The following is a 25078-nucleotide window of genomic DNA, read 5'->3' on the forward strand; positions in this document are numbered from 1 at the left end:
AGCTAGGACAAGCTCACTCATCCATTGTTGAGGAAGTATGAGCAAAGCTGCTACATTCAGACAGAACCTGAAGTTCAGCCCTCGAATCTGACTTAGACTACATGTTAAAAGCCAAATTAAAGATGGAAACAGTAGCATAACAGGCAACTGATACAAAGAAGCCAAGCCCACGCACTTCCAACATCCTTTTACACAGCGAGACAAACAGCTCATAGAATTGACTTTATTTACAGACCGTTTGGGGGAAATTGTCACTTAAAAAAAAAAAAAGTTATGAAACAATCTTACAGGGAAGAGTCTATGACCACAAAGTATACTTAAACTAGTTCACTTTTTACAGAAATATTCAAGTGTTCAGTTATTGATGGCCCATATGGATTCCAGATGCCTGGAGCACGTGACAGGTCATTTCTGAAGCCTATTCTGGGCCATCAATACTAGCCACAGCATTGCTTCCAGAGTGCAAGAGCTGGCTTTGTTTTGGACTGTATCAGGTTGTCATTTCACTTTCAAGAGTGGGGAGGAAAGAACAGGCAACTACAGCTACACTTGTGATGGAAGAGTCGCTGGTGATGGTGGGCCACTGAGAGAAGCTGCTTTTGACCTTAGCTCGTGGAAGGCAATTTTAAAAGACACACCACACAGCAGCAAGGACAACAATCGGGTGGAACTACTGTTGTACTGATAATTATCTAAGGTCAGTTATGAAGGTCCATATACAGCAGCCCACTTGCCGTGTCTTCAGTGCGCTGAAGAAGGCTGACACTTCCAATGAAGTGGTTGCCCGTTGGAAGTTTTTCTTGGACAGGAGTAGTTCAGGATGCACAGTGGCTGCTCTTCCCCCACTTTAGCTACCGCCACATTACGGATGACAAAAAGGATACCGTGGAGAAAGACTTGAGACTGCAACAGGCAAAGCGACTTCACCCTGTTCACTCACACTTGACAGATGCAGCACCTTTAATCTTAAACAAGTCCCACATGTACAGTGAAAAGATCCCAAATCATAGGCACACAAACTAAAGCGTAACTTTTTACTAGCTACTCTTATGTACAGCTGTATAAGGTTTCAAAAAAAGCTATCTGGTGGAGATATATATATATACAAAAAGATGTTTATACATTGGTCTGTACACAAGGGTCTATACATTTAATTTCCTGTGAGGAACCCCTTAAGCTGCTACCTCTATCCTCAAGAGGATTCCCAGCACTTCATTCACATATCTTACAAAGAAAGCCAAACGCAAAAAAGGGAAGATGCTTTCAGAATTGGAACTGGTCCTGTCTTGCATCAAAGTTCCTTCAGGGTTCACTGTTCAGTCCAGGAGATTCTTTTAATCTCAATGTAGACATGGGAGCTCGGACAGGTGCCATGTGCTTTCAGTCACTCAAAAAAAGAAGAAGAATGAAGAAAACAAGAAAAAGAAGGGGGGGAAAAGAAAAGAAAACCTTGCACAAAGTGCTAAAACCAAAGCGCCCAAAAGGAAATGCCAGTGAAGCACAGAGTTCCGTGTCTAAGGAGGCAGCAGCAGCAGGAACGCTAAGTACCTGCTCTTCAACACAGCTGCTTACTGTCGGTACTCCAGTTCGTCTACACTGATTACTTTGGATGGCATGGAAGGAAGAGGTTGCTGTAAGACGTCCGAACCAAACCATTTTGCAAGACCAACAGGGGAGCTACTTCGCTGGTTCGCACGGTGGTCAAGCTGTGAGTGCACATGAGGCAGTCCAGTCCGAGATGGCACATTCAGAGGGGGAGTTTGTACACCAACAGCAGATCCTTGTGCACTTGAGCCTGGGGAAGGGGGAGCAGGGGGAGAAGGAGAGAGAGAGAGAGAAAAAAAGAAAAAATGAAATACATGCCTTGAGCAAACACGAGGCTGCTTTGAAAGTGTGATGGGAAGCTTCAGTCCTGGTGAATGGACTGTATGTTTGGCTCTGAGTCAGAAGCTCTTCTTCAGCTTTTCTGAGAGAACAGATAGAAGTCCTGAAGTGAGTGGCAAAATAAAAGCTTTCTTCATCCCTGAACTCTATAACCATTCAGAGTACAGCTTGACCATGCTACAGAGTAGGTGCAAGCAGTTCAGTTGCTAGTTTGGTTTGGTGCAGCAGTATTCAGGGGCTAGCAGCATTTCCAAAAGCTCTGCTCCCCAACCTCCTGAACTCAAGCATCAAGAAGGCCTGGCCTCTTCACAAGACTAGGTGGCTTCCGCTCTCCAAGGTGGAGAGAAGAACTTGAGCTCTCCTCCAAAATACCACTTGTGACATGAGCCACCATCAGAGCCGTCTTTTCCACTGGGCTTACTGGCGCGTTGCGCCAGGGTGCAGGCCTCTCAGGGGCGCCCCAGCGAGTCCCACCAGTTGTGTCCCACCAACTATATGGCTGGTGGCGGAGGAAGGGGGGAGCGGCAAAGCATCTGAAAGCGTCGGCACCCCCCGCGGGTGGGCGGATCGCACGGCCGCACCAATCAGCACCCCCGACAGATCGAAGGATGGCGCAGCTGCGCCAATTGGCAGCCCCGGCAGGGCTCCTTCCCTCCCAGTAAAGTGGCTCCCCTGTCCCCCTCCCTCCCCGGCTGACCCTCTGGCAAGCCAGCGGCTCATGAGCAACAGCACTGGCAAAACTGCTCTTCTCCCTCCCTCCCGAGCTTGCTGTAAAGTGGCTCCTCCGTCTTCCTCCCTCCCAGCAAAGTGGCTCCCCTCCCCACCCAGCAGCAGCACCAGCAAAGCTGCTCCTCTCCCTCCGTCCCCAGCTCACTGTCAAGCGGCTCCCCCTTCTCCCACCACTGGGGCAGGCACTTCCTTGTTTTGCTTTTCAAAAGTGAAAATAACCCATCAGTTGGTTTCCCCTCTTGTCTTTCTCTTTCTTTGGTGTTGTGTGTGTGTCTCTGTTTCCCTTTCCTCTGCCAGCTGCAGTAAGCCACCAAGAGGCAGCAAACTTGAGTGCTTCTGCCTCCCAGCCCCTCACCAAGCTCGGCTAAAAGAAGAGGAAGAAGCTTCAGCCGCCAAACAAAATCACAAGCGGATCTGTGTTGGGAGGCACACTTTGCCTCCCTCCTCCAGGTCCTTTTCACCCAACGCATTGTCAAATTCAACTCTGCAAAAGAGTGTTCTTCTGCTTTAAATGTCCTGTTCAAACCTCAGTTTGCAGAAATGAACTTCGTGATTGCCTCCCCCTTCTGCTTTTATGTTCTATGGAGTTGTCCCCCCCCCCCCGGTGTCAGCTCCCTAAAAAAAAAAAAAAGGTCAACAACTCTGGGGAATCTTTCCTAAAAAAGGTCAACAACTTTGGGGTTGCTCCCCTTAAAAAAGGTTGACAACTCTGGGAAGGGGGGGGGGCACCGGAGCGGAGGCATCTTTGCACCACGGTGCTGGATATACTTAAGACAGCCCTGGGCCACCATCTGGTATCTTCTAGTGCAGAAATAGGCCTACATTAGTCTTCCTGTGGACTACCAAAGTATTTTGAAATTTTACAAAACAAGGCAAGAACATAAAGGATTTATTAACACAGACTAGCTGCAGCATAGCTGTTAAAAGATCCAGAATGTGAAAGTCTACTTAAGACAAGCAGTGCCTTGCTGGGCCTACTTAGCTTAGCATTCTTTGCAAAATCTTATCAGCCGGCCAAGGTGGTCCACTGAAGGATGGCAGCCCACCATCTGCTTAACTCTGCTCTAGCAGCAAGGAGAAGTACTGTAAGCTGCTTGTTTCTAAGTGAGAGTTTTGCTATTCATGCTAGAAAGGAACCATTTAGAACACTGGCAGTCCCTGACTACCTGGGGAGGGGAAACCTTACCTGATCTCTGTAGCTGCTGCTGCATCATTGCCAGTTGCAGAGGTGTCCCAGAGCGAGGATTCAAGAGAGGATGGCCAGCTGTTGGAAGCGGGTAACAAGGCTGACCAAGGATGGGAGCAGACACTCCCTGGAAGTGAGTCAGGTCTACCCCAGGGGGAATCATACCTGGTAGGAAGAAAAAAATCCCCGATAAGCAACTGATCTCTCCTCAGTTTTGGACACCTATCTGCATTTCTAGCCCAACCATTCCCAAGAATTCAAGGCAAGTTAACAGCCGTTTTGACTCAAAACCACAAACCACTGTTTAAATGGATTTGATTATTTGCTTGGCCCTGGTCATCTTAAAACTTTTCCAAAAGAGATTATAGTTTAAAGCCACCAGGAGAAGTTGCAGTATAACTGTGGTGCAATCACCATGTCTAGGATTTCTGATGGCTTCAAGGCAAAACCACTACCTTCAACTATACCTAAATTAAAGATTGCTGAAAGCCAGTGCAGACCCTGCAGATTGTTACACTGTTACCTTACCACCCCCATCAGGAGGCTTACCATCACACACTGCCTGTTTCAGGTTCTTAGGGAGATCCCAAAGAAATCATGCCCAAATCATAGAATTGAAAAGTTAGAATGGAAACAAGAGGATCTTTTAGTCCAACTCTCTGCAATACAGGAATCTTTTTACCCAAGGTGGGGCTCGAACCCGACCGCAAGATTAAGGGTCTCATGCTCTACCGAGCTATCCTAGCAGTCCGATCACTCATTTAAGTTCCACCTACAAGGTAACGGAATCCATAAAGGTTGCTGTGCTTAAGTATTCTTTCTAACGTTGCAGTTAACAAGATGGCCTGATAGTTTGTTCCTATGTTTGGGGGGGGGGGCGAGAAAGATTACCTGCTTGCAGCAGAGGTGGAAGATGCTGAGGATGAATCCCTTGCTGCAGCATCCTCTGGACTAATCCCGGGGGCAGTTGATGAGTAGGCCGTACCATTGGTACATGAGGAACCAGGGGGACCTGGTGGACAGGACGGAGGAAAGTAGACCCCGGGACAGGGGAAGCCATGGTAGGGGTCTTTCTCCCAGTGGACTTCGGCCTGTAGTCTTGTTCTTTGGTGCAACGATTGGTCTGAGAAAGTGGCGTTGAACAGGCAGAGCGCTGTAGCGATGCTAGCTTGGTACCTATGGAAGGTGAATTCTCTTGATCTATGTGTTCTATGGACCTAGATGGCAGCAAGCCCTCTGTGGAGAGACAAGAGCAAATCACTTAAGTGTACTATAATTTGGGGTGGGGTTTGGAAAGAGTGCACACTCACTGCCCATGCTGACAAGACGCCACCGCAGCCAAATTGCCTGTTCAATCGAGCGGCTTATCCCACATTCCCATAACAACCCTGTGGTTGGGGTTGGCTAGGCTTAGCCTTTACCCCCCCCCCCGCAAATTTAAATTAAGAACCGCCTGCTGGATCAGGCCAGTGCCTCAGGTACTCTAGCATCCTGTTCTCACAGTTGTCACCCAGGTGCCAATGGAAAACCCGCAAGCAGGACCAGAGGACAAAAGCACTCTCTTCTCCTGTGGCTTCCGGCAACAGGTGTTTAGAAGCATTGCTGCCTCTGACCATGGAGACAGAGCGTAGGCCTCATGGCTGGTAGCAATAAATAGCCCTCTCCTCCATTAATTTGTCTAATTCTCCCTTAAAGCTATTTAGGTTGGTGACTATCACCGCCTCCAGTGGAAGTGAGTTCCATAGTTTAACTATACGCTGCTTTTCCACAAAATTGTTTTCCGAAAGACCAGGCTACAGAAGATTTTATAGCCCAGGCACCCCCAAACTCGGCCCTCCAGATGTTTTGGGGACTACAACTCCCATCACCCCTAGCTAACAGGACCAGTGGTCGGGGATGATGGGAATTGTAGTCCCAAAACACCTGGAGGGCCGAGTTTGGGGATGCCTGGTATAGCCCATGATCACATGAAACTTCATGTCTGAAGCAAGGATTTGTGGCCAGGCCTCTCTGGTCCAAACTGGAACCCCTCAACTACCACCACACTGCATAGCTGTGGCCCAGGCACAGCAGAGCTGGTATGAGCCACTTAACCCTCACAGGAGATGTTCCATGCCCTGCTCCTTCCCAGTGCTAGCTTCCAAAGGTTTGTTTCTTCTCTACTCACCATTACTGCCTCCCTGTGCTTCATTTTCTACTCTATGGATGCAGAGGAAACTATACCATGTACATTTGCCAGGCAGGCCTGCCTAATTTTGATTTGTCAATCACATTCAGATGAGAAGATTTAATGAATTTTGGCAGAGAATACCAAGTAGCTTGCCTGTCTTGTCTCTGCGCAACCCATGAACCACAGAACACTCTCCTGCCTATTTGCCAGCCTCTTCAGGAAAGACCCCTCCCTTCTGGCTTTACAGGGATTTTCTGGACAGAATTTATGGCACATGGTGGCATGGACTTATTTAGACCTCCGTTTCGCCTTTCACAACACAGATGGCCGCCACACCATCCCGTACCTTCACTGTTCCTCAGACCTTCATCTCTCTCACTGCATTTCAGCTTTGCAGGATTTGGTTCATCTTTACTTTTGTCTTTGCTTTCATACATCTTGCGTATCACTGAGGTAGGAGTAAAGGAAGGAGACAGCTAGAAAGAAAACAAAAAGATCACCAGAAATTAGTAACCCATTGTGTGGGATAGTTTTTGTGCATCGGGCAGCTCATCTAGCTAGACAAGTTCCAGAGCCCTAGATACACCAGGCAATGCCTGGGACCCCAAGGAGATGCTATAGAAAGGTACAACTAAAGAAGAGTTTGAAGGAGAAGTGCCACCACAACAATAATAAAGTCAAGTTCATCTGGTATTACAACACTTCCATTAGCTGGAAATTGAAAGAGGGCTTCTACTACACTAGATCTGATCCATTTGTTCTTTGTTTTTTGTACAAAATCGGGTCTTTCAATAGCACTAACCATGCTAGTAATGGAAGCAGCAGGGGCTGGAGGAGAAGAGGCATTCCCTCTGTGGCCCATGGGAGCAGGAGATTTCGACAGACGCTGCTGCTGCTGCCTAAGAAAGAGAAAACACACATTAACTGTTGCCCCATCCTCTTTCTGCCTGGCTGGGGAACAAGAAAGCTCCTTGGCTAAACTGTCCTGGGAGTCTGGCCTGCTCTGCTCTGCTGATACAAATCAGTTTGAAGGCAGGAGAAAAATGGGCTAGTTTTTAAGAGAGGAAATGGAAGATACTGCGTAGCACAACACTAAGCTTGGCCTTTGAATCTGGTTCCTTGTGTATTTGGAAGAGAGCAGGACAGACTACCTTTCATCACTAGGTCAGAACTCTGGTAAAGAAGCCACAGTCCTTTCTCTGCAGGAAAGCAGGCTGGGAGAGTTCCAGCCAGACCTGGGGATGGCCAGGCAGAGCAACGTGGAGGGGAAAGCAGGTCACTTGCCTTGTGCCAAGTGTTTTCTAGGCGAATGCAATTTCACCCTAAATACTACAGACCAATCCCTGCAGTTCAGATTCAGTGGTCCCCACAGCTTTTCATGCATCAATATCCAACAATCATTGTGCAAAATATATGCAATATATGCTATTACAAATACTTAATTTTTACAGGCACTGCTTGGGTTTCATGAAGTTACAGTCCAAGCCCTACGTCAGCAAAACTATTCCTAGCAACTTGAGACCCACATTTCAAACTATCTTCGCCAGAGCTCTGGGATGAGCCTCCTTTGAAAAATAAGGTAGGACAAATAGACATAGGAAGGGAGCATTGAAATTGCTCCCCCAGCTACCAAACTGCTGTTTATGCTCACCTGTTCCTGAAGCCATCTCGGTTTTTGTCCATTTGCAGTTTGCCAAAACCCGGCTGGTAGAAGTTCGACACCTGCATGGTTAAGTCATGTGGAAGCGAGAGGCCTTCTAATGCTGCTTGCTGCAGCTCAAGTGGGCTCATCTGAAATAAAGATTTCAGCAGAGTCGTAAGTCTAAAGCCAAGACTTTTAAACTGTTAGATTATTATTACAAATTAGCTGCAGATGCCAACACTAAAAGGTTTCTTTAGTGTTAACAAGTCTGTACCAAAAGGCAACATTCCCCTCTTAAATAGGAGGGTCACCACCTCATGCTTGCACTATTTAACCCAGATGTTAGGAGTATGATGCTGAATTACAGCACAGTTGCAAGGAAAGCACTTCAACACTTCTGCTTCAGATTATCCTCCAACTCTATTCCGAGATAGCTTATCTGGTAACCCTCATTTTAAAGTATATCTCCAAAGACATTTGCCTATTGTAAAGGTAGAATCCAAATGTACCTATGATCTAAGCGAGAAGTCATTTCTCAAAACTGTCTGAACAGGACAGTAACAAGGCTCTCACTAGGTCAGTAGAGGTCACAGGTATTTTAGATTTTCTCACTGGAGTGCCCTTGCATGCTGGGCAGAGAGAAGGAATGTTAACTGGAAAACAGGTTATTACCCCACCCTCCAGTTTCTTAGACCTAACCACACATCTCCCAAATCCTTTTGAGCTTCTGGCATGTTGTAGGAGATACCTCTCCTACATTCCCTGTACACCCCCCCATCACTGACCAAGATGTTTGCCTTATAATAGGCCACTCTCACCGTAGAAGTCCCAACTTTTCAACACGGCATGCAATTCTGCAAGGAGCCTAACATAAGTGTGACTGAATAAAACACAATTCCTTCATTCAGCTAGATAGAATCGTTGTCGTTTCTAGCAGTGAGCCGGCTAGGCTAGGCTACATTCCACACCCATCATGATTCTAACTTAAACACCAAAGGGTAGGAAAAGCATTCCTCCCCCCTCACCTGTGCAGCAGCTGGGCTCATCGACTTCCGGATCCCCTGAAATGGGTCACCAAGCAGCTGTTGAGAACCTGATCCAAAGCCTGCAATGAGATAAGTGAGCAGCTTCAACATTAAGTGAACCAGTGGCCTAGTGGTCCTAAAAATCCTATAGAGAGAGATGGTTTTCTCTTAGACATTTTGTTCTAGGAAAGCTGCAAGCTCTTTTGAACACATAAAAAAAGAGATACTGACTGTAGAGAAGTCATCTCTCTCTTGTTAGTTTGCAATTCAAATTACTTCTGATCCAAGGTTATTATTCAGAGCCTGAGTCCAACTTGTTTTGGTTAGAAACTTTGAGTTGATTGTTTGGTAGGAGTGAAACAATGAACTTCCCAGGAGTACCAGTAGGCAGGCACTGGGTGTATACAAAGGAAGCTGATGGGGTGTATTTCTAGACATTCCAGCTCTTACCAATTGGTGAGGAGATCTGATGCCTCAGATAGTCGGCAGAAGCAGCTCGAGTTGGAAACATCTGAGAAATCGGAGGCTGCGGTGGAGAGGGGGCTCTTTGGCCAAGCAGAGATGAGACAGGTTCCAAGCCACTCATCAAGTTGTTGAGGACATTAGATGAAGCAGGTCTGCCACTGGATGGCCCAAGGATCTCCTTTGGGAATAACACAGGAATTTCAGATCCTCCAACTATGACGACTACTTAAAGTCACTTCCCAGCAGCACATAACAGAAAGAGATGCTCCATGAAAACAAGTCTGTCAAGACATTCCAAACTGCCTGCGGCAGAAAGAATTGCCTCCAGGCAAGCAGAATGGGAACTTCATCTACTTGTTTTCTTTTAGGCGGTTGTCAAATGGAGCACAGATTCTCATTAAAACAGACATGGAAGGGCAGGCAGGCAGGCAGGCTGCAACTTTCTGTAAATCTGCAGGGCTGGATTACAAAACTTCTGCAGCCATACTAGCTGAGCCAGTCAACAAGAGCAACACTCCTGCTTTTTTTATTTATTTATACAAATATTCTTTAAGTCATTGCAGCAGCTGCATGCAGCTTCTTGTGGTGAGCTCACTGCCACTGAGTGCTGCAAACATCCATTTGCATGCATGGAGTATGACAGTTGGAAGCTTCAGCTAGCGCAAAACGGGGACAGGCTACAGCCAGCATTTAATTCCAGTGCTCAAAAGGTTTGCACTGGAGGCTCATACATTATTGAGCCAGGTTCAAGGTTTGTGTATTATCTTACAAGGCCCTTAGTAACTTGGGTCCAGGTTACATTAAGAACCACCTTATCCCTATTATTATTATTATTATTATTATTATTATTATTATTAGGTTTACTCTACCTGCAAGATATTCTTTGTGGCCGATTGGCCTTGCATCTCAGGAGGCGTTATCAAGTGGCTTTCAAGGGTTTGCTGAAAATAAGGTGACATGCAGTTTTTGTATCACTTGGTAAGCATTCATTGCCTGCCCCATCCTCCCACTGCAGCCCACCAGCACATGCAAGAATCAAGACAAATATACCAGTGTAACGAGGCGTCAATTTTATAAGCAGTTTGATAAGCAGGCTATAAGGATGCCAACGTCAGCTCACCCACTTTAAAGACAGAGGTGGAGGAGCTGGTCTTCCACACATGAATCCTTACTACTGTCACCAGCAAACTGGCACTGGCTGAACCAAAGGTGGGCTGCTCAGGAGTAGTTCCCCATTTACAGAATGCCCCCTCCCCTTATATATTGATATTTAAGTTTTGGATGGCTGGGTTTTTGCCCATGCTTTCCTGTTCATTAGGAAACAAATGACATCTAATAAAAAGTAATGAAAGTTCATACAATTTCTAAAATTTAGATTTCCAATCTTTGTGCATTAAGAACCCTTACAAGAAATCATTTCTCCATGTCATGGGATGCATCCAGTAAGACGCCCTCTCATATAGTTTTAAACTATTGATCCGAAGTATGTCTGCTATATAGTGGTACCTCAAGTTAAGTACTTAATTCGTTCCGGAGGTCCGTTCTTATCCTGAAACTGTTCTTAACCTGAAGCACCACTTTAGCTAATGGGGCCTCCTGCTGCCGCTGCACCGCCGGAGCCCGATTTCTGTACTTATCCTGAAGCAAAGTTCTTAACCTGAAGCACTATTTCTGGGTTAGCAGAGTCTGTAACCTGAAGTGTATGTAACCTGAAGCGTATATAACCCGAGGTACCACTGTACAGTCATACAAGTAGTACGTGTTTGTATATGGAAGTGGTTTCAGTTTGTGCCCCAAGACCAGGTGTGGTTGAATTTCTATCATTTACGCACTCCTTCTCTACTTACATTGACTTTTGGTTGGGAAGGCAGAGTCCCACTTGCCTTCATAGTACTGACTAGTTTGTTGAAGGCGGACATATCGCCATCCTTAAGGTGCCGGGAATCTCTCGTGTTTAGTGACTCTTCCATCTGCTCGGCCGTTAAGGGGGCAGCAGGTTTCCTCTCCTGGTCCACTTTCAAGGTTTTCAGCCCAGCTTCTACTTCTTCCACTGAAAGGACAACTCCTGAATGTGCTGAAAGGGGTGGGGTGAGGGGGAAGAGAGACATAATCAAGAACTAGATGTTCCATTGATGGGGCAGATTTAGGGATGACAGAGATTGCCAGAAAGGAAGACCACAAGGATACAGCACTAGCTCCATTTTTGTTCCAGGTCACTGCTTTAAAGCGTCAGTCATTCCAAGGCCATGCAAGGACTTATGCACATCCAACACCGAAGCTGTAGCTAAATCAAAAATTAAGATTCCAGATCTTCCAAACAGCAAATAAGAATCAAACGAAGAGGTGACACAGACATGAGACTCTCAATAATGTATGAATCAGAGATAACTCTGAGCCCTCTGAGTAACTTAGAAGCCAGCCCAACAGCTTAGCAGAATTTAGATTACATACAAGGGTTGAAGCGTATAAACAGCCACGCATATTTGTACAGTACAAGAGCTATTAGGACAATGGGTACACTCCAGCACAAAGTAGCCCTATAAAGCAAGAGGGTGGGGACAATAGCACTTTCCAGTGGACGACACCCCAAGGCACATGCACAAATGATCTGCAACCTGAGCAAGCTTTCTTTGAGCCACTAAGGATACGGACAATTTCTTCCAAGAATTTTTTAATGAAAAAAACTATTTTTCAAATAGTGGTTTGCCTAAAACAGAATAAAAGATCTCTTGGGCTTCTTAACTATGGGTCTCTCTCATGGTTCTAAGTTTTTACTTGCAATACCAGGGCGCTCTTGGAATGCATGCCTTCACTTCTATGCAGAAGCTGACATCTGAAAGCATATATTCTGCTTACAGGAAGCTTCACTGTCATGTAATTATTTGATCCTTATGTCATAGAATCATAGAATCATGTCATGTCAGTCAATGCTGAACCACTGGTGTTTGAAGTCAGACTATAATAGAGGCGGATTTTCTATTCACAAGATCATACGTACCGTATTTTTCTCCCTATAGGGCGCTTTTTCCCCTCCAAAAATGAAGGGGAAATCTGTGTGCGTCCTATGGGGCAAATGCAGGCTTTCACTGAAGCTTGGAGAGCGAGAGGGGTCAGTGCGCACCGACCCCTCTTGCTCTCCAGGCTTCAGGAAGCTATCAGCAAGCCTGGGGAGCCCGCGGGAGTTCCCGCAAGGCTCCCTAGGCTGCGGATAGCAGCCTGCTGCCCGGGGCGCACTGAAGCCGCGGCGGGGGGGGGGAATAATTCCCCCCCTTTATTTCCCCCCCAAAAAACTAGGTGCATCCTATGGGCCAGTGCGTCCTATAGGGCGAAAAATACAGTATGTCTTCCATTACTGCACCTCAGCAAGATAAGAAACCACAACATGGTCAATTTAGACCCATCTGAGCAGAAGCTACCGGTACTTGCCATTTCACAAAAGCAATTAACCCAAGCAAGTTCAAGGCTGCTGTATAAAATTGTGACACTCCAGTCTTGTGTTTTCCAGGAGCTCCATGGAGCAGAAGTTGCCTACATCTACTATAGAGACTGAAGAGTAGTCAATAGAGACACCAAGTGCATTGTTTGTAGCACTAGAATGGCTTGTCCAGTCTCTAGTTACACATCATGCAAAGCCACAAAATATGCATCACAAATAAAACAGTGCTCTAAAGCAACAGCTAGCCATTTAAGCAAGATGCTTCCAGTTAGGGAACAGATATTGGAACACAGAGGCACCATGATGTAATAGGCAGTCTTAGGTCTCGTTTAAGAGTTAATGGCCAAAGAAATGTAAATGAATGTATTTCCATAGCAGAAATTGCCTTTTTATTTATTACAGAACAAAATTGGCACCCAATACTGCAATTGAGATGCCCTGACAGTCGTGCAGATGCAGGAAAGGACCCAAATCACTTAACGTTCAAGCACATTCAGCAAACTGTAGCAGGAAGATAGAGACTGACATCTGAGCACAAGGCTCGGCATTAGTTTGGGTGGAAACTCTCACAGCAGGGATTTCCCAGTTTCCCACTGTGCATATTCACTGCGTGAAAATTCCAGCTCCCGCCCCTGACTGTCATTAAAGGTAAAAAGGTAAAGGTACCCCTGCCCGTACGGGCCAGTCGTGTCCGACTCTAGGGTTGCGCGCCCATCTCACTTAAGAGGCCGGGGGCCAGCGCTGTCCGGAGACACTTCTGGGTCATGTGGCCAGCATGACGAAGCTGCTCTGGCGAACCAGCACCAGCGCAGCACACGGAAACGCCGTTTACCTTCCCGCTATAAAGCGGTACCTATTTATCTACTTGCACTTAGGGGTGCTTTCGAACTGCTAGGTGGGCAGGAGCTGGGACCGAAAGACAGGAGCTCACCCCACCGCGGGGATTCGAACCGCCGACCATGCGATCAGCAAGTCCTAGACACTGAGGTTTTACCCACAGCGCCACCCGCGTCCCTTGCCTGACTGTCATTAGGATGCACCAAATCGAAGACACGTTTTTATCCTCAGCATGTTTGCATGCCAGTATCCACTGCTCAGACCTGCCAGCTGAGATTCTGAACTGAAACCCGATTATTATGCAGCATATGCAGCACATGCAGGGGAGCTTCTGAACATGCACAAGCAACATGCAGATCAGCCATGCAAGCCTTCTGCGGTACATGCAATTTAAAAAGGTGGGCCTCAGTAACCAAGACGTATGACATGCCAAGATTTCGGCAGGAGAATTTATGGTTCAAGAATTCCTTTCCCACCTTCAGCCCTCACCCCAACATCCACTGCAAAGCTGCCATCTCGGGTACTGGCCAAATATATTTCTCTTTAATATATCCAGGTTTATACGACATCCAGAGAAGCCGCAGACTCCCTAGCTGAGAGATTAGTTGCAGAAAACTTTGCTTACGTTATTGAGGCAAGAGACGCTGTGGTGCAAGCTTGGGTGAAGAGCAAGAGCGGCTCAAGTGGCAAGCTTTGCAGTGCTCGAGGCTTTCGCCACCAGCTTTCAATTTGGAAATTGATTCAGATGCCAGGGAGGGTTGATACCAGGAGCTTCGTTTACACCAGGAGTTAATCCTGCTGTTATAGCCTATGGATAAGGATCAGGCAATAGCAAGGCAATGCAGATATCCATAGGGATCCCTGAAGTCCATCTTAGCACTTCCTGGCCGAGAACCAAAGCTTGGCACTTGAACATGTTTTTGCCGGAGGCACCCAGAGCCATCACAACAGCAGAAGGGGGAAGACTTACTGCTCTCTCTAAGCTTCTCCTTGTTGGCTGAGAGACTTGAGAGGAGGGGTTTTAAGTCCACTTTGGCTTTCTGCAGCATCTCTAAGATGTCCACTTTGTTTTCAGAATGGTCTTCCAAAGGAATGGGAGCAAAGTAGTTTCCAGAGTTCTGACCAGGGGACAGAATGCCTTGCTCTAGACCTGAAACAGTAAAAACCAGGACGACTGCCTTGTAAGTCTTTTCCGCTATACGGCTCTCAGGAGAACAGAGCAAAGAGGTTTATACTCTTGAGAGGAGACAGCATTCCACAAACAGACACACTCCTACCCAAGGAGTTTAGGGTTCTGCTCCAGAAGCTGAAGAATCAGAATGAAGGAAATGCCACGGGCAAGGGGTCCTGCAACATGGTCCTGCAACTTTCTAGAAGAAATACAAATGGCCATAGAAAGGACAAGACAGTATTACCTGCCAGTCTCTCCAACTCTTCATGGGGTGTAGATCGAAGGCTGCTCGAACGGCTTCCGGAACGGCTGGGATTGGAAAACCAGCGGCTGAACCTGCTGGCCGACACAGCACCTTCCGCCAGCACATCTTCTATCATCTATATAATAAAAAAAAGGGGTAGTATTGCAGGCAATCATAACCAAGAACAGGTGTCTGGTCCCTGCATAATCCCTTTGACTGTAGCAGGCCTGCTGTTTCCAAAATTCTTCCAGAAGCAACCACACAAAGCCTGTTCCCTGAAGGTTAGTCCCCAAACCACTTCTGTTGGCAGTTGGCACTTTGCCCTGATGGCAGAAGTGTGTCATGACCTGGAGTCCATTAAGGGGCCTCAATTTACTAATCCTAAAGGTTTAGATCAATGGTGAGGGCCCTTTAGCCCTCCAGATGTTGCTGAACTACAATTCCCATCAGCCCCAGCAATAGCCAATAGTCAGGGATGATGATGGAAGTTGTAGTTCAACAACATTTGGAGGGCCAAAGGTTCTAGAACCTTAGGATAGTCAACAATACTTCATGCTGTTCAGCCTCCACCAGGGGCAATCTTATTTGTTTTCTCAGAAGCAAGATCCTATTGTGTCCAAGGGGACTTAGGATTCCAACCCAGGAGGTGCTACTTGTTTTCTAAAAGGCAGCTTCCAAAAAGAGGCACTTGCCTCCAAAGACCAAGACTTTGTTGCAAATGTACCATGTCATTCTTGTATATGAAAACATTACATACAAAAGGGCTCCGTTACTATACAGTCGTACCTTGGATCCCAAACGCCTTGTGAGTGGAACGTTTTGGCTTCTGAACACCGCAAACCTGGAAGTGAGTATTCCAGTTTGCAAACATTCTTTGGAACCTAAACGTCCGACGCACCTTCCGATTGGCTGCAGGAGCTTCCTGCAGCCAATCGGAAGCCGCACCTTAGTTTCCAAACGTTTTGGAAGTCAAATGGAATTTCGGAACGGATTCCGTTCAACTTCCGAGGTACCACTGTATTTGTACTTTTATTTATTTGATAAAACTTATACGCTACTTGTTTACAAAAACCCAACATTATTGATTAAAACATTCAATAAATTAAAACCAGCAACAAACTAAAAACACATCAGCATTTTATATATCTGCATAGGCTTTTCTAAACAAAAATGTTTTCAGCAGGTGCTGAAAACCAAGTGAAGGCACATGCCTGATTTCAATAGGCAAGGCGTTCCAAAGTGTATATGCTGCCACACACCAAAAATGAGTTCTTACAAATGTGGACCAGGTATTATGTGGCACCTGAAGAAGTGCCAGTTTTGCAGATTGAAGCAGCTGAGGGGACCTCTTTGCATATCATAATGTATGTAGGGAGCCTGCTTGAGGGCTCCCATATGGGTCTGAACAGCAGTATATCAAATTTAGAACAAATCAATATGCTATCCTATATTTTACTAGAGTATCAAATGCTATTTTGACTGTGGACAAAATGGGACCCTCTATGATGACCTCTTATTGGCTTTACTAAAGGAAGAGTGGAACAGGAGTAGCACAGAGTTCAGGATGAATTCCTCCCGCCTGCCCTGTGGAACTTGGAAGCTTGCTAGGTACCCACAGTTAAGTATTAACTAAATCATTTTTTATGCTATGTCAAGTTAACACCGTCACCCAACTTCAGACATGGCAACTCAAGGGTCCTTCTGCTCTTCACCGCACAGTACCACTATCAACCAGCACCACTGCTTCTGATTGGCAAACACATCCAAGGTTGAGCTTTGATAAGCTACTTTTGAAGGTGTTTCCTCTTTATGAGGGGCGGGGGGAAGTCACTAGCCTATTTAATTTTTTTGCAGGCCATGCTTGAGAGAGAGAACCTACATGCATAGAAGTGAAGCCTGCGTTCTGCAAGCCTAGGCATGATCCTGGCTGCTGTTGCTCCCACCCTTAAATCCAAGGCAATCAATTCCTTCATCCACCCAATGTTTCCTATGAAGCCCGAGTTCCTCTTGCAAAATAACGCCTTTGTTGTGAGGCAAGTCAAAGCCTGAGAGATTGCATTTGGGTGTCAGGTATTCAATATTGAAGGTTAACTAGTCTTATTAGTTTATCTTAAGGACTGTATGTATATGAAACTATTCAGCTTTGAGTAGTCCAGATATACCTAACCCATTTGGGGGGATAAGGAGTCACGGATTCAAACTAATAATCTGGTGCAGGCATAGGCAAACTCCAGCCCTCCAGATGTTTTGGAACTACAATTCCCATCATCCCTAGCTAACAGGACCAGTAGTCAGGGATGACTGAAATTGTAGTCTCAAATTATCTGGAGGGCCGGCGTTTGCCTATGCCTGATCTGGAGTATCCAAATACATAAAATTTTAGGTCTTGTTTTTGGGAAGGGCCCTCAATATTTTGATTAAAAGTGAATTCAAGAAAGTTCGAGCATCATACCTACACAAAAAAAATAAAATGTGTGTAGCCTCAAAATCTTTCCTTGGATAGTTCTCTCCTGAGGCAACTGTGTATAGCTCTGTATGGACACATCCAGCAGATTTCAACCCCAACATACCTACCTTGGAATAAGACAATTTAAATAAAGCTTCCTGTTTTTAAAACTAAATATATTAATCAAGTCAGAAGTCCTTGTAGTTGTGCTACCTCAAAGTTGTCCCCAGTACTTCCTGTTAAAACTAGAAGCCTCATGGCTCCCACCACCCAAGTTCCCCATCTAAAATTAAACCGGAGTTTTCCATAATGCAGCTCATAACCCATACCACTACTAAACATATTCAAACACTGTTGCTTACAGTAGCCAGAGGAATTTTAGAAGACATAACTAAGTTCGGAAGGTCATTGACCTCATTTATTTGACTTGTTTCTTTATCTTTTTCTCAGTTCCTATCACAAGGAGCAGTATTTAAAATATTTTATACCCCACCTTTCCATAAAAAGCCTATACAGTGGCACCTTGGTTTAAGAACAGCTTAGTTGGATTAAGAACGCTGCAAACCCGAAAGCAGGTGTTTTGGTTTGTGAACTTTGCCGTGGAAGCAGAACATGTTTCACTTCCTGTTGAGTGTGTTCCATTTGTAAATTGAGTCACCCGCCGCTATGGGAAAGCACGCCTTGGTTTAAGAACGGACTTCTGGAACGGATTAAGTTCGTAAACCAAGGTACCACTGTATTCCAGATGATCTAACTCAGCATAGCTCACTGTCTGGAAATTTTCACAGAAGGGTGAAGTGCAAGAAATGAAGCCATATCATCACTACTTCTAAACATGCAAGTAAACCCACCCATGGCAGAGGGCTGCCTTGAAATATTCAAGTATTTCCACTTCACTTGACAAAGCTTTTCAAAGCCTTCTACAGAGCAACAAGACATGGGGAAAGCCACCACCAGAAACAGGGTGCATTAGTTCAAGATGGCAACCCATCATGGCAGAGTTGGGTGTTTTTTTAAAAAAATACTTACCGAAGCCAAGCCAGGAACACTCTTATCTAGGTTGAAGAACTCATTGAAATCGAACTCTCCTGGAGCTGGTTCCGGCAGGACTATTTCCCTTGGGACTTCTTGATCAGCTACTGTCTCCTGGCCAAGAACAGACTGCACTTCTACCTCTTCTGCTAACCCGCCATTGCATTCTATTCCTTGGGAGGGATAAAGCCAAAATCAGCGCACACAAAATAATTTCGAGAGGCAACAGGAGCCACTCTTTGACACCCAGGGACACAGCTGCCTGTTTCAATTGTTATACAGGTCTACAAGTTCACAGAATGCTTCCCTAAGTTACATTTAAATATGCATTACTCTCAAGTTTCATCACAGTTGCTCCAGAGAACGTTCAAAACAGATACTAGAAAGGTGCCAATTGTATGGACTGTTAAGTTTTCAGGTGGCTAAAGAACTGTATTTCAGTGCTGCTAAAATGACATTTATATTATCTACAAAAATGCATGAAGCCTTAAGGCCTACCAACACCCAGTTCCATTAGAATGCAGCCAGACAAGGGGCAGATGGGGCCAATTTAGCTATCTGTTCCCAAAATCTCCCAAGCAAAATTTTGCTATTTACCTAGAATGCGTTAACACTACAGCTGCAATCATAACTATGCCAAGTATGTCCCACTGAATTCAATGGAGCTCACTCCCAGCAAAGCACAGTATTTTTCGCTCTATAAGACTCACTTTTCCCCTCCTAAAAAGTAAGGGGGAAAAGTGTGTGCATCTTATGGAGCGAATGCAGGCTGCGCAGCTATCGGTGAAGCCATAACAGCAAGAGGGATCGCTGCGCAGAGATCCCTCTTGCTGTTCTGGCTTCTGGGATTCAGAATATTTCTTTTCTTGTTTTCCTCCTCCAAAAACTAGGTGCGTCTTATGGTCTGGTGCATCTTATAGAGTGAAAAATAAGGTAGTTGGGATTACATTCCAACATCTTATCCTGATTCAAAATTAAAGAGTGCATGAGATACTGTCCTTCAGGAAGGCTGCAAAAGGACCTCAGATTAAGGCCTTCAATCCCCAGTATGACAGCTACGTACCACATGCATCACCTGCTAGCATCACACTAGTTACCTTGCTCACTATCACCCACTATCACTCATTTAAGCAAATAATATTCTAAAATGAAAACCTCTTATGGGTAGCTTTACAGCATAGCAGACACAGAAATGCCCTCTATACCAAGTCACAAACACCTAGGCCCTATAACCCCACTCTAAAGAACTCAAGTAAAGATGCATCTCATACCTGCATCTACAAGCCAGAAGACTGATCATGAAGCAGAGAAAGTTCAGGAAATGGATAGAAGCAGACACTTCAATGCACAAAATGCCCCCCCCTTTCTGGACCATAGTTTTTTTCTCCAGTTATCCAACACATAAAGTTTCTGTGTTAATACCTTCCTTCAGAGAAGTTGGACGCCGTCTTGTTCGCTTCCGCCCTTTATGTTCTTCTTCTAATATTTTATCATCAAAGCCAGTAAGTTCGATGGTTTCCGACTGACTTGTGGGGCCAGCAGAGAACCATTCCGGCTCCTCCTCCGTATAGGAGTCATTCCTTCGGCGTTCTCCAAATACACGCTTGCTGTCCCCATATTCTCTCTAAAGTTTACGGGGAGAGACGTGGAAAACATTCAACATGTGGTCTCTAGCCAATCATAATAATCATCCCTTTAGTGGGATCCAGCTTTTAATTTTTTTGTGTTGAATTCAACCAAGTCCTACCGACCTACTGAAATTAATGGGCCTAACTTTGCCATGTCTGTTAATTTCAAAGTTTGCCACCCAATGGGCCCAAGAATGACCAATACCGGATACAGCCCTCTGCTTCTAAAGCAACATTCCTCACCATCCCTCTTTGCTGCCAAATAGCCTTCCAATTCAACACAATCCACAGGTTACAGGTGTTTCTGCCATTATCAGACCTACAGCAAAGGCATTTATACTTTATAACAGGAAAGTGCTGTGTTGTTTTCTGAACTTGCTCTGGGATGCCCTGGTGCAGCTTATACAAGTGGTCAAGAAAGTCTATCAAATACATGAAGCTGGCACAGGTACACCTTCCTGTGTGGTTTTAAGGACTAACCCTGAAACGCTTGTCTTTGTACTCCCTGTCGCGGTCTCTGTCCCTTGGGTCTCTTGAGTCCCGCGAGTCCTTCTCACCACCTCGGTGGTCTTTATCAAAGTTTCGGGCAGAGATTATTCTCCCACTGCCAATCCTACGACCGCCAATGACACGGACACAGTCATTTTCTTTCTCCAGTGGACTTCCTGCTCTTCGTGAGCCTACAGCTGCAGTCACGTGACAGCCCCCTCCAAAGCTTCGCCGCTGTGGACTCAGCACCACATCCAAGTCATCTTCTTTTACCCGTTCTCTGGGATCTACAGGTTGAAGAGATTTTAGTTACGTGTCAGGAATGTGTTTATGTGTTAAAGAAAGTAGGTGCTACAAGCTATATTCACAAGCATGGCAAAATCATTTTACATATTTGCTGTGATTACAAGGAGTTGAACTAGAGGACCCAACCCTACAATTCTATGTTATATGTAGTTTAATTCATTACTCAAATCTGTCCTAAAACAGTCCTCACTACAATTTTAAGTAACTCTATTGCACGCTCCTTGTTTTATCTTGCTTTCTGAAGCACATACTGAGCTCCATGAAATAGTCAGAGCCACACAGGAATCTCTATATTTCAGTTTTGTGATTTATGTGCTTTTGTGAAGTGCTCACCCACTATCCTTCTCATGAGCGAACTCCGATCTGAATCCGAGTCCTTCTTAAGTCCTTCCACTGGTGAAGTCCTTCCAGAATTTGGATATAGTGACGCATGCCATTTTTCAGGATCCCAAACTCCATCACTGCAACGTTGTAAAAGATGCACATCACTCATGTTTGACCCCCTATATATTTAACATTTCTGCAACCAATGAAAGTCATAAGTTGACTAATGATTAATAGAAATACCTGTCATATTTTTCTGAAAGACATGATGGCCTCCGTTTAGAATGGGGACGCTCTTTAATGTCCAAGAGCTCTTCCTGGAGAAAGGGGAAGGGAAAAATGATGGTATTCTCAATTTTCCACCATGACAATTTATTGTACACCATATTTCATGCAACACAGCAAGAAGGCTTGTCTGGTATCTGTTTTGACTCAAAAGGAGTATTTAGAAAACAGCTGAAGGAGTGTCTGTTTGGGACAGGGGTCAGCAAACTTTTTCAGCAGGGGGCTGGTCCACTGTCCCTCAGACCTTGTGAGGGGCTGGACTATAATTTGAAATTCCTATGCCCTACAAATAACCCAGAGATGCATCTTAAATAAAAGCACACATTCTACTCATGTAAAAACACACTGATTCCTGGACCGCCCGCAGGCCGGAATGTGAAGGCAATTGGGCCGCATCTGGCTCCTGGGCCTTAGTTTGCCTACCCATGGTTTGGGAGGATTATACCTTCTGCTGGAGTTTAAAGGATTTAGAAGCTGAAAGAATGTAAGATTCCCCATAAATAAGAATCTCAAAAGCTTTCTGAAAGAAGTCCTTGTACATGGGAGATTGTTCCATGGAAGAGACATCAGTAATGTGCTGTCCGGTGGCAGTTACTGCAGACTGACAACTGTCCTGCTGAGATTACTTTCAGGAAATCACACAATGGTCCATTTACTATATGGAGCAGCTATACATCTTTGAAGTACATTTCTACTGAAGGCTTTCAATGTTATTTTATACTGTTCGTTTTTATAATGTGGTCCTGCCTAGAAGCACAGGCCTTCTCCTGGAATACTTGGCATAGCAAAAGTGCAAAGCTAAATAGAATTATATATATATATATAGCCTGCTTTTCCTTTTTACCATGTAGATGAATGCAGGCATCTCTCCACTGACATGCATACCAAAAGGAGGTGGGGCAGAATAAGGAATTCCCCATTTGCATGTGTCCCGGTGATGAACGCAGCGGACCGGACTGGAACCCTCACATAAGTGGTGAATCCCGTATATATGAATTTTAAAACTAAACCTCCAACGTTTAAAACCTCAAGAATCTCAAAAGAGACTAAAACATCTGAGAACTACTCAGGGGTCAAAGGCCTCCAGCAATAAGCATTTTGACCAGGTGACTTGAAATTAAATTAGATCTTAAACCCTGATTACATCTACAACCTATGTTCTGAAACAAAATAGAATTTCAGATTAATATCGTTCATTTGGTAAAATAAATTTGCTATCAGTCACTTCAGTGGCAAAAATTAGAAGGGTGGTGTTGCAAATCTTTATGTTTAGGTAAACTAGTTTAATATAAAATTCTTGTATCATACACCAGCTTGTTTAGTGTGGTGACAAGTTGGAGCTCTCTAGAAGGCTGTTAATTACACCTATCCCTTAAATGAGTTCCTGTTAGCTTTACTACAAAAACAAGGTTTAGAAATTAAATCCAACGAAGAAAAATCTCACTGACAGTTCTATATTTGTATGCTCATTTACAGGAAAATTACAAGTTGCTGCAGACTGATGGCAACTATTAACAGCTTGATTCTACTATCACTTCAGAAGCAATTTGATACTTATACTAGAAGCATAAAAGCTTACTTTTGTGTAGCGATGAGGGAATTTCATTGCACCAATCAATGTATCGCCGTTCACAACTTCTGTCATTCCCTCCCTTTTATCCATAGTTGCTTGGAGGCCTTGAACATGCGCCTGTTAAACACACACACACACAAAATGGAATGTACAAAACCATGCAACGTAGTTTCACTTCAAGCATTCCATATGCACTTATGACAACTTTTGCCATTCTGAGCACATTACAAGCACCTGGACATTTGATGGTAGCCTGTAGTATGATTTTTCAAAACTGTTTGCTGGCTTTACTCCTTCAAAGCAAAAGTCTCCAGGTCAAGAGTTACTCCTTTAAATAGTCTTTTTACATATATATTGTTGGCCAACAACTTATAATAATAGTGCTTCTTTCAACAACCTATGAGTATGAAGGAGATAAAGCAACATTGGCTGACTCACTTTTCTGCTTTAGGAGAGTCAAGGACCAGAGTATTGACATTCCAGGATACCATGATGCCTCCCTGAGAAAGTTTCCCTATCAAGACCGCTGCAGTTAATCATAGCTATGTTTATAAGAGAGACCCTATGTTCAAGGAGACAGGCATCCTTATCACAGGTCAGAAGCACATGGAGAATGCCACATCAGTACTTCCAGATAGCTGGGGGTGGAGACACACCATATTCAGCAACAAGTCCTTCAAAGGGGGCACAACAAGCTCTTGTGGGAGGGGCCGCAGCTCCCGTGTTCTGCATGCAGAAGGTCCCAGGTTCAATGCTCAGCATCTCCAGTTCAAGAAGAAAAAAAGGACAACAGGCATAGCAGGTAATGAACCCTCCTGCAGCCTGAGACCTTGGAGAGTTTTACTATTGACTAGTAATGCCTTCCCCAGCATGGTGGCCTCCAGGTGCTAAACAGGATGCTGTCAAGCCTTAAACCTGGGAACTTCTGCATCTAAGCCATGGCCTTTCCCCTGAACATGAAGATTCTAGTCCTCAAAGTTCTGAATAAAGGAATGTCTTAAATAGGAAGCTGCCTTATACCAAGTCAGACCACTAGTTCAATAGTTCAATATTATCTACAGTGACTAGTAACAATGGCTCTCTAGATTACAGGTAAGGGGCATTCCAGCCCAATCAATCAATCAATCAACCAACCAATCAATTACCCTCCACCCTAAGGCCTTCCTACTGGGAGGACTGAACCTGCATGGAAGAAAAGTCCTCCTCCACTTCCCTCGATACTGTTGGACTCAAACTCTCATCAACCCCCAAGCCAGCGGGGCCAATGGCCAGGGATGCCAGGAGTTGTGGTCCAACAAGCTGGTTGGAAGAGGCAGTACAAGGAGCGACACAAGCCATTCCGACCAAACTGCAATGGAGGTTGCCAAGGTGCTCAACAGGTAGCCATATTCGTCAACTCCTGCCAAACATTATTCCTATTAAACGCGGGCGCGCACACACACGTACACTTAACCCGCCTCCAATCCTAACTCAGAACGTGGGAAGCCACAATCCTAGGCGGGAGGCGCCTCTCCTCACGCGGCGACCCCTTCCTTCCTTCCATCCCTTCCTTGGGGGCAGTATCATCTCCGACACCGCTCCTCCCCGCCGCCGCCCCCCACTTTCGTCCCTTGGATAACCCATGGCTGGCCGAGACAAGAAGCTGCAAGCCGTGGAAGTGGGGTGGTGGAGCAGAAGAGGGACGCCCTCCACTTCTCCTCTGCTCTCAACCACAGTCTCCCTCGCTGACTGCCCAAGACAAGGGGGCAGGCGGGTAGTAGCAGCGGCGGCCTACCTGGCAGGGCTGTTGTTGAGGCCGGCCTGCACGCGTCGCAGGCGCAGTAGTAGTACGGAGACGCCCCGCCCAGGCAAAGGGGGGACGGTTTTCCGGGGAGGCCGCACACAGCGCCGGCGGAAGCGGGAAGGGAGAATGTGGCTCCTCGGCCCCCGCCGCCCCGAGGAGAGGCGCCCCCTGCCCCACACCCGGCAGGTGACTCAGCGGAACCCCCACCGGGGGCCCAGGCCGCGGGCGGCTTCTCACCTCCCTCGCTGGCGCTCCCTCGCTGGGTGTCTGGCCTTCCCGCCCCCTCTCAGTCCGGCCAGGGAAAAGGACGACGACGACGGGGGCGGCCGCCGCCGCCGCTCCCTCAGGCCCCGCCGCCGCCGCTTCTCCCGTCCTTCCTCCTCCTCCTCTCTGTGCACACGGCCCGTCCGCTCCTCAAGCTCA

The 25078-nt window shown here is 45.8% G+C and overlaps 2 protein-coding genes across 5 annotated transcripts in view; one reads left to right on the forward strand and one right to left on the reverse strand.

Moving 5' to 3' along the window:
* Positions 1 to 209: 209 nt before the first annotated feature.
* On the reverse strand, positions 210 to 25038 carry EIF4ENIF1 (eukaryotic translation initiation factor 4E nuclear import factor 1). 4 transcript variants are annotated; one of them, XM_083589923.1, is made up of 19 exons: positions 24893 to 25038; positions 22879 to 22989; positions 21258 to 21331; positions 21024 to 21151; positions 20376 to 20671; positions 19690 to 19891; positions 18265 to 18440; positions 14790 to 14925; positions 14345 to 14524; positions 10949 to 11175; positions 9971 to 10042; positions 9087 to 9279; positions 8637 to 8716; positions 7621 to 7760; positions 6772 to 6868; positions 6316 to 6445; positions 4691 to 5035; positions 3800 to 3964; positions 210 to 1795 (listed from the first exon to the last, which is right to left on the reverse strand). In XM_083589923.1, the coding sequence occupies exons 2-19, from the start codon at positions 22960 to 22962 to the stop codon at positions 1569 to 1571; spliced, it is 2952 nt and encodes a 983-aa protein (XP_083446049.1). In that variant the 5' UTR covers positions 22963 to 22989; positions 24893 to 25038; the 3' UTR covers positions 210 to 1568. The 4 variants fall into 4 exon arrangements, with proteins under 4 accessions (XP_083446049.1, XP_083446050.1, XP_083446051.1 ...); XM_083589924.1 differs by having other exon boundaries at positions 24647 to 24942; XM_083589925.1 differs by lacking the exon at positions 24893 to 25038 and adding an exon at positions 24589 to 24593.
* Positions 24757 to 25078, forward strand: part of SFI1 (SFI1 centrin binding protein) — a 32241-nt gene continuing 31919 nt past the window's right edge. The window contains exon 1 of the mRNA XM_083589742.1: positions 24757 to 24841. The gene's annotated coding sequence lies outside the window, so the exon portion shown is untranslated. The remainder of the gene's footprint in view (positions 24842 to 25078) is intronic.

The sequence above is a fragment of the Podarcis filfolensis genome, assembly GCF_964270895.1.
Source record: "Podarcis filfolensis genome assembly, chromosome: 16".
In the NCBI taxonomy this organism is placed as follows: domain Eukaryota; kingdom Metazoa; phylum Chordata; class Lepidosauria; order Squamata; family Lacertidae; genus Podarcis; species Podarcis filfolensis.

What these genes read in the sequence shown, in the direction of transcription:
- EIF4ENIF1 (XM_083589923.1), bottom strand. Translation starts at nt 22,962, where the DNA reads ATGGATAAAAGGGAGGGAATGACAGAAGTTGTGAACGGCGATACATTG. An exon ending in ACAAAGACAAGCGTTTCAGG is followed by an intron (nt 19,892 to 20,375) that starts GTTAGTCCTTAA and finishes CGTAAACTTTAG; the next exon opens with AGAGAATATGGGGACAGCAA. An exon ending in AGAGTTGGAGAGACTGGCAG is followed by an intron (nt 14,525 to 14,789) that starts GTAATACTGTCT and finishes TTACTGTTTCAG; the next exon opens with GTCTAGAGCAAGGCATTCTG.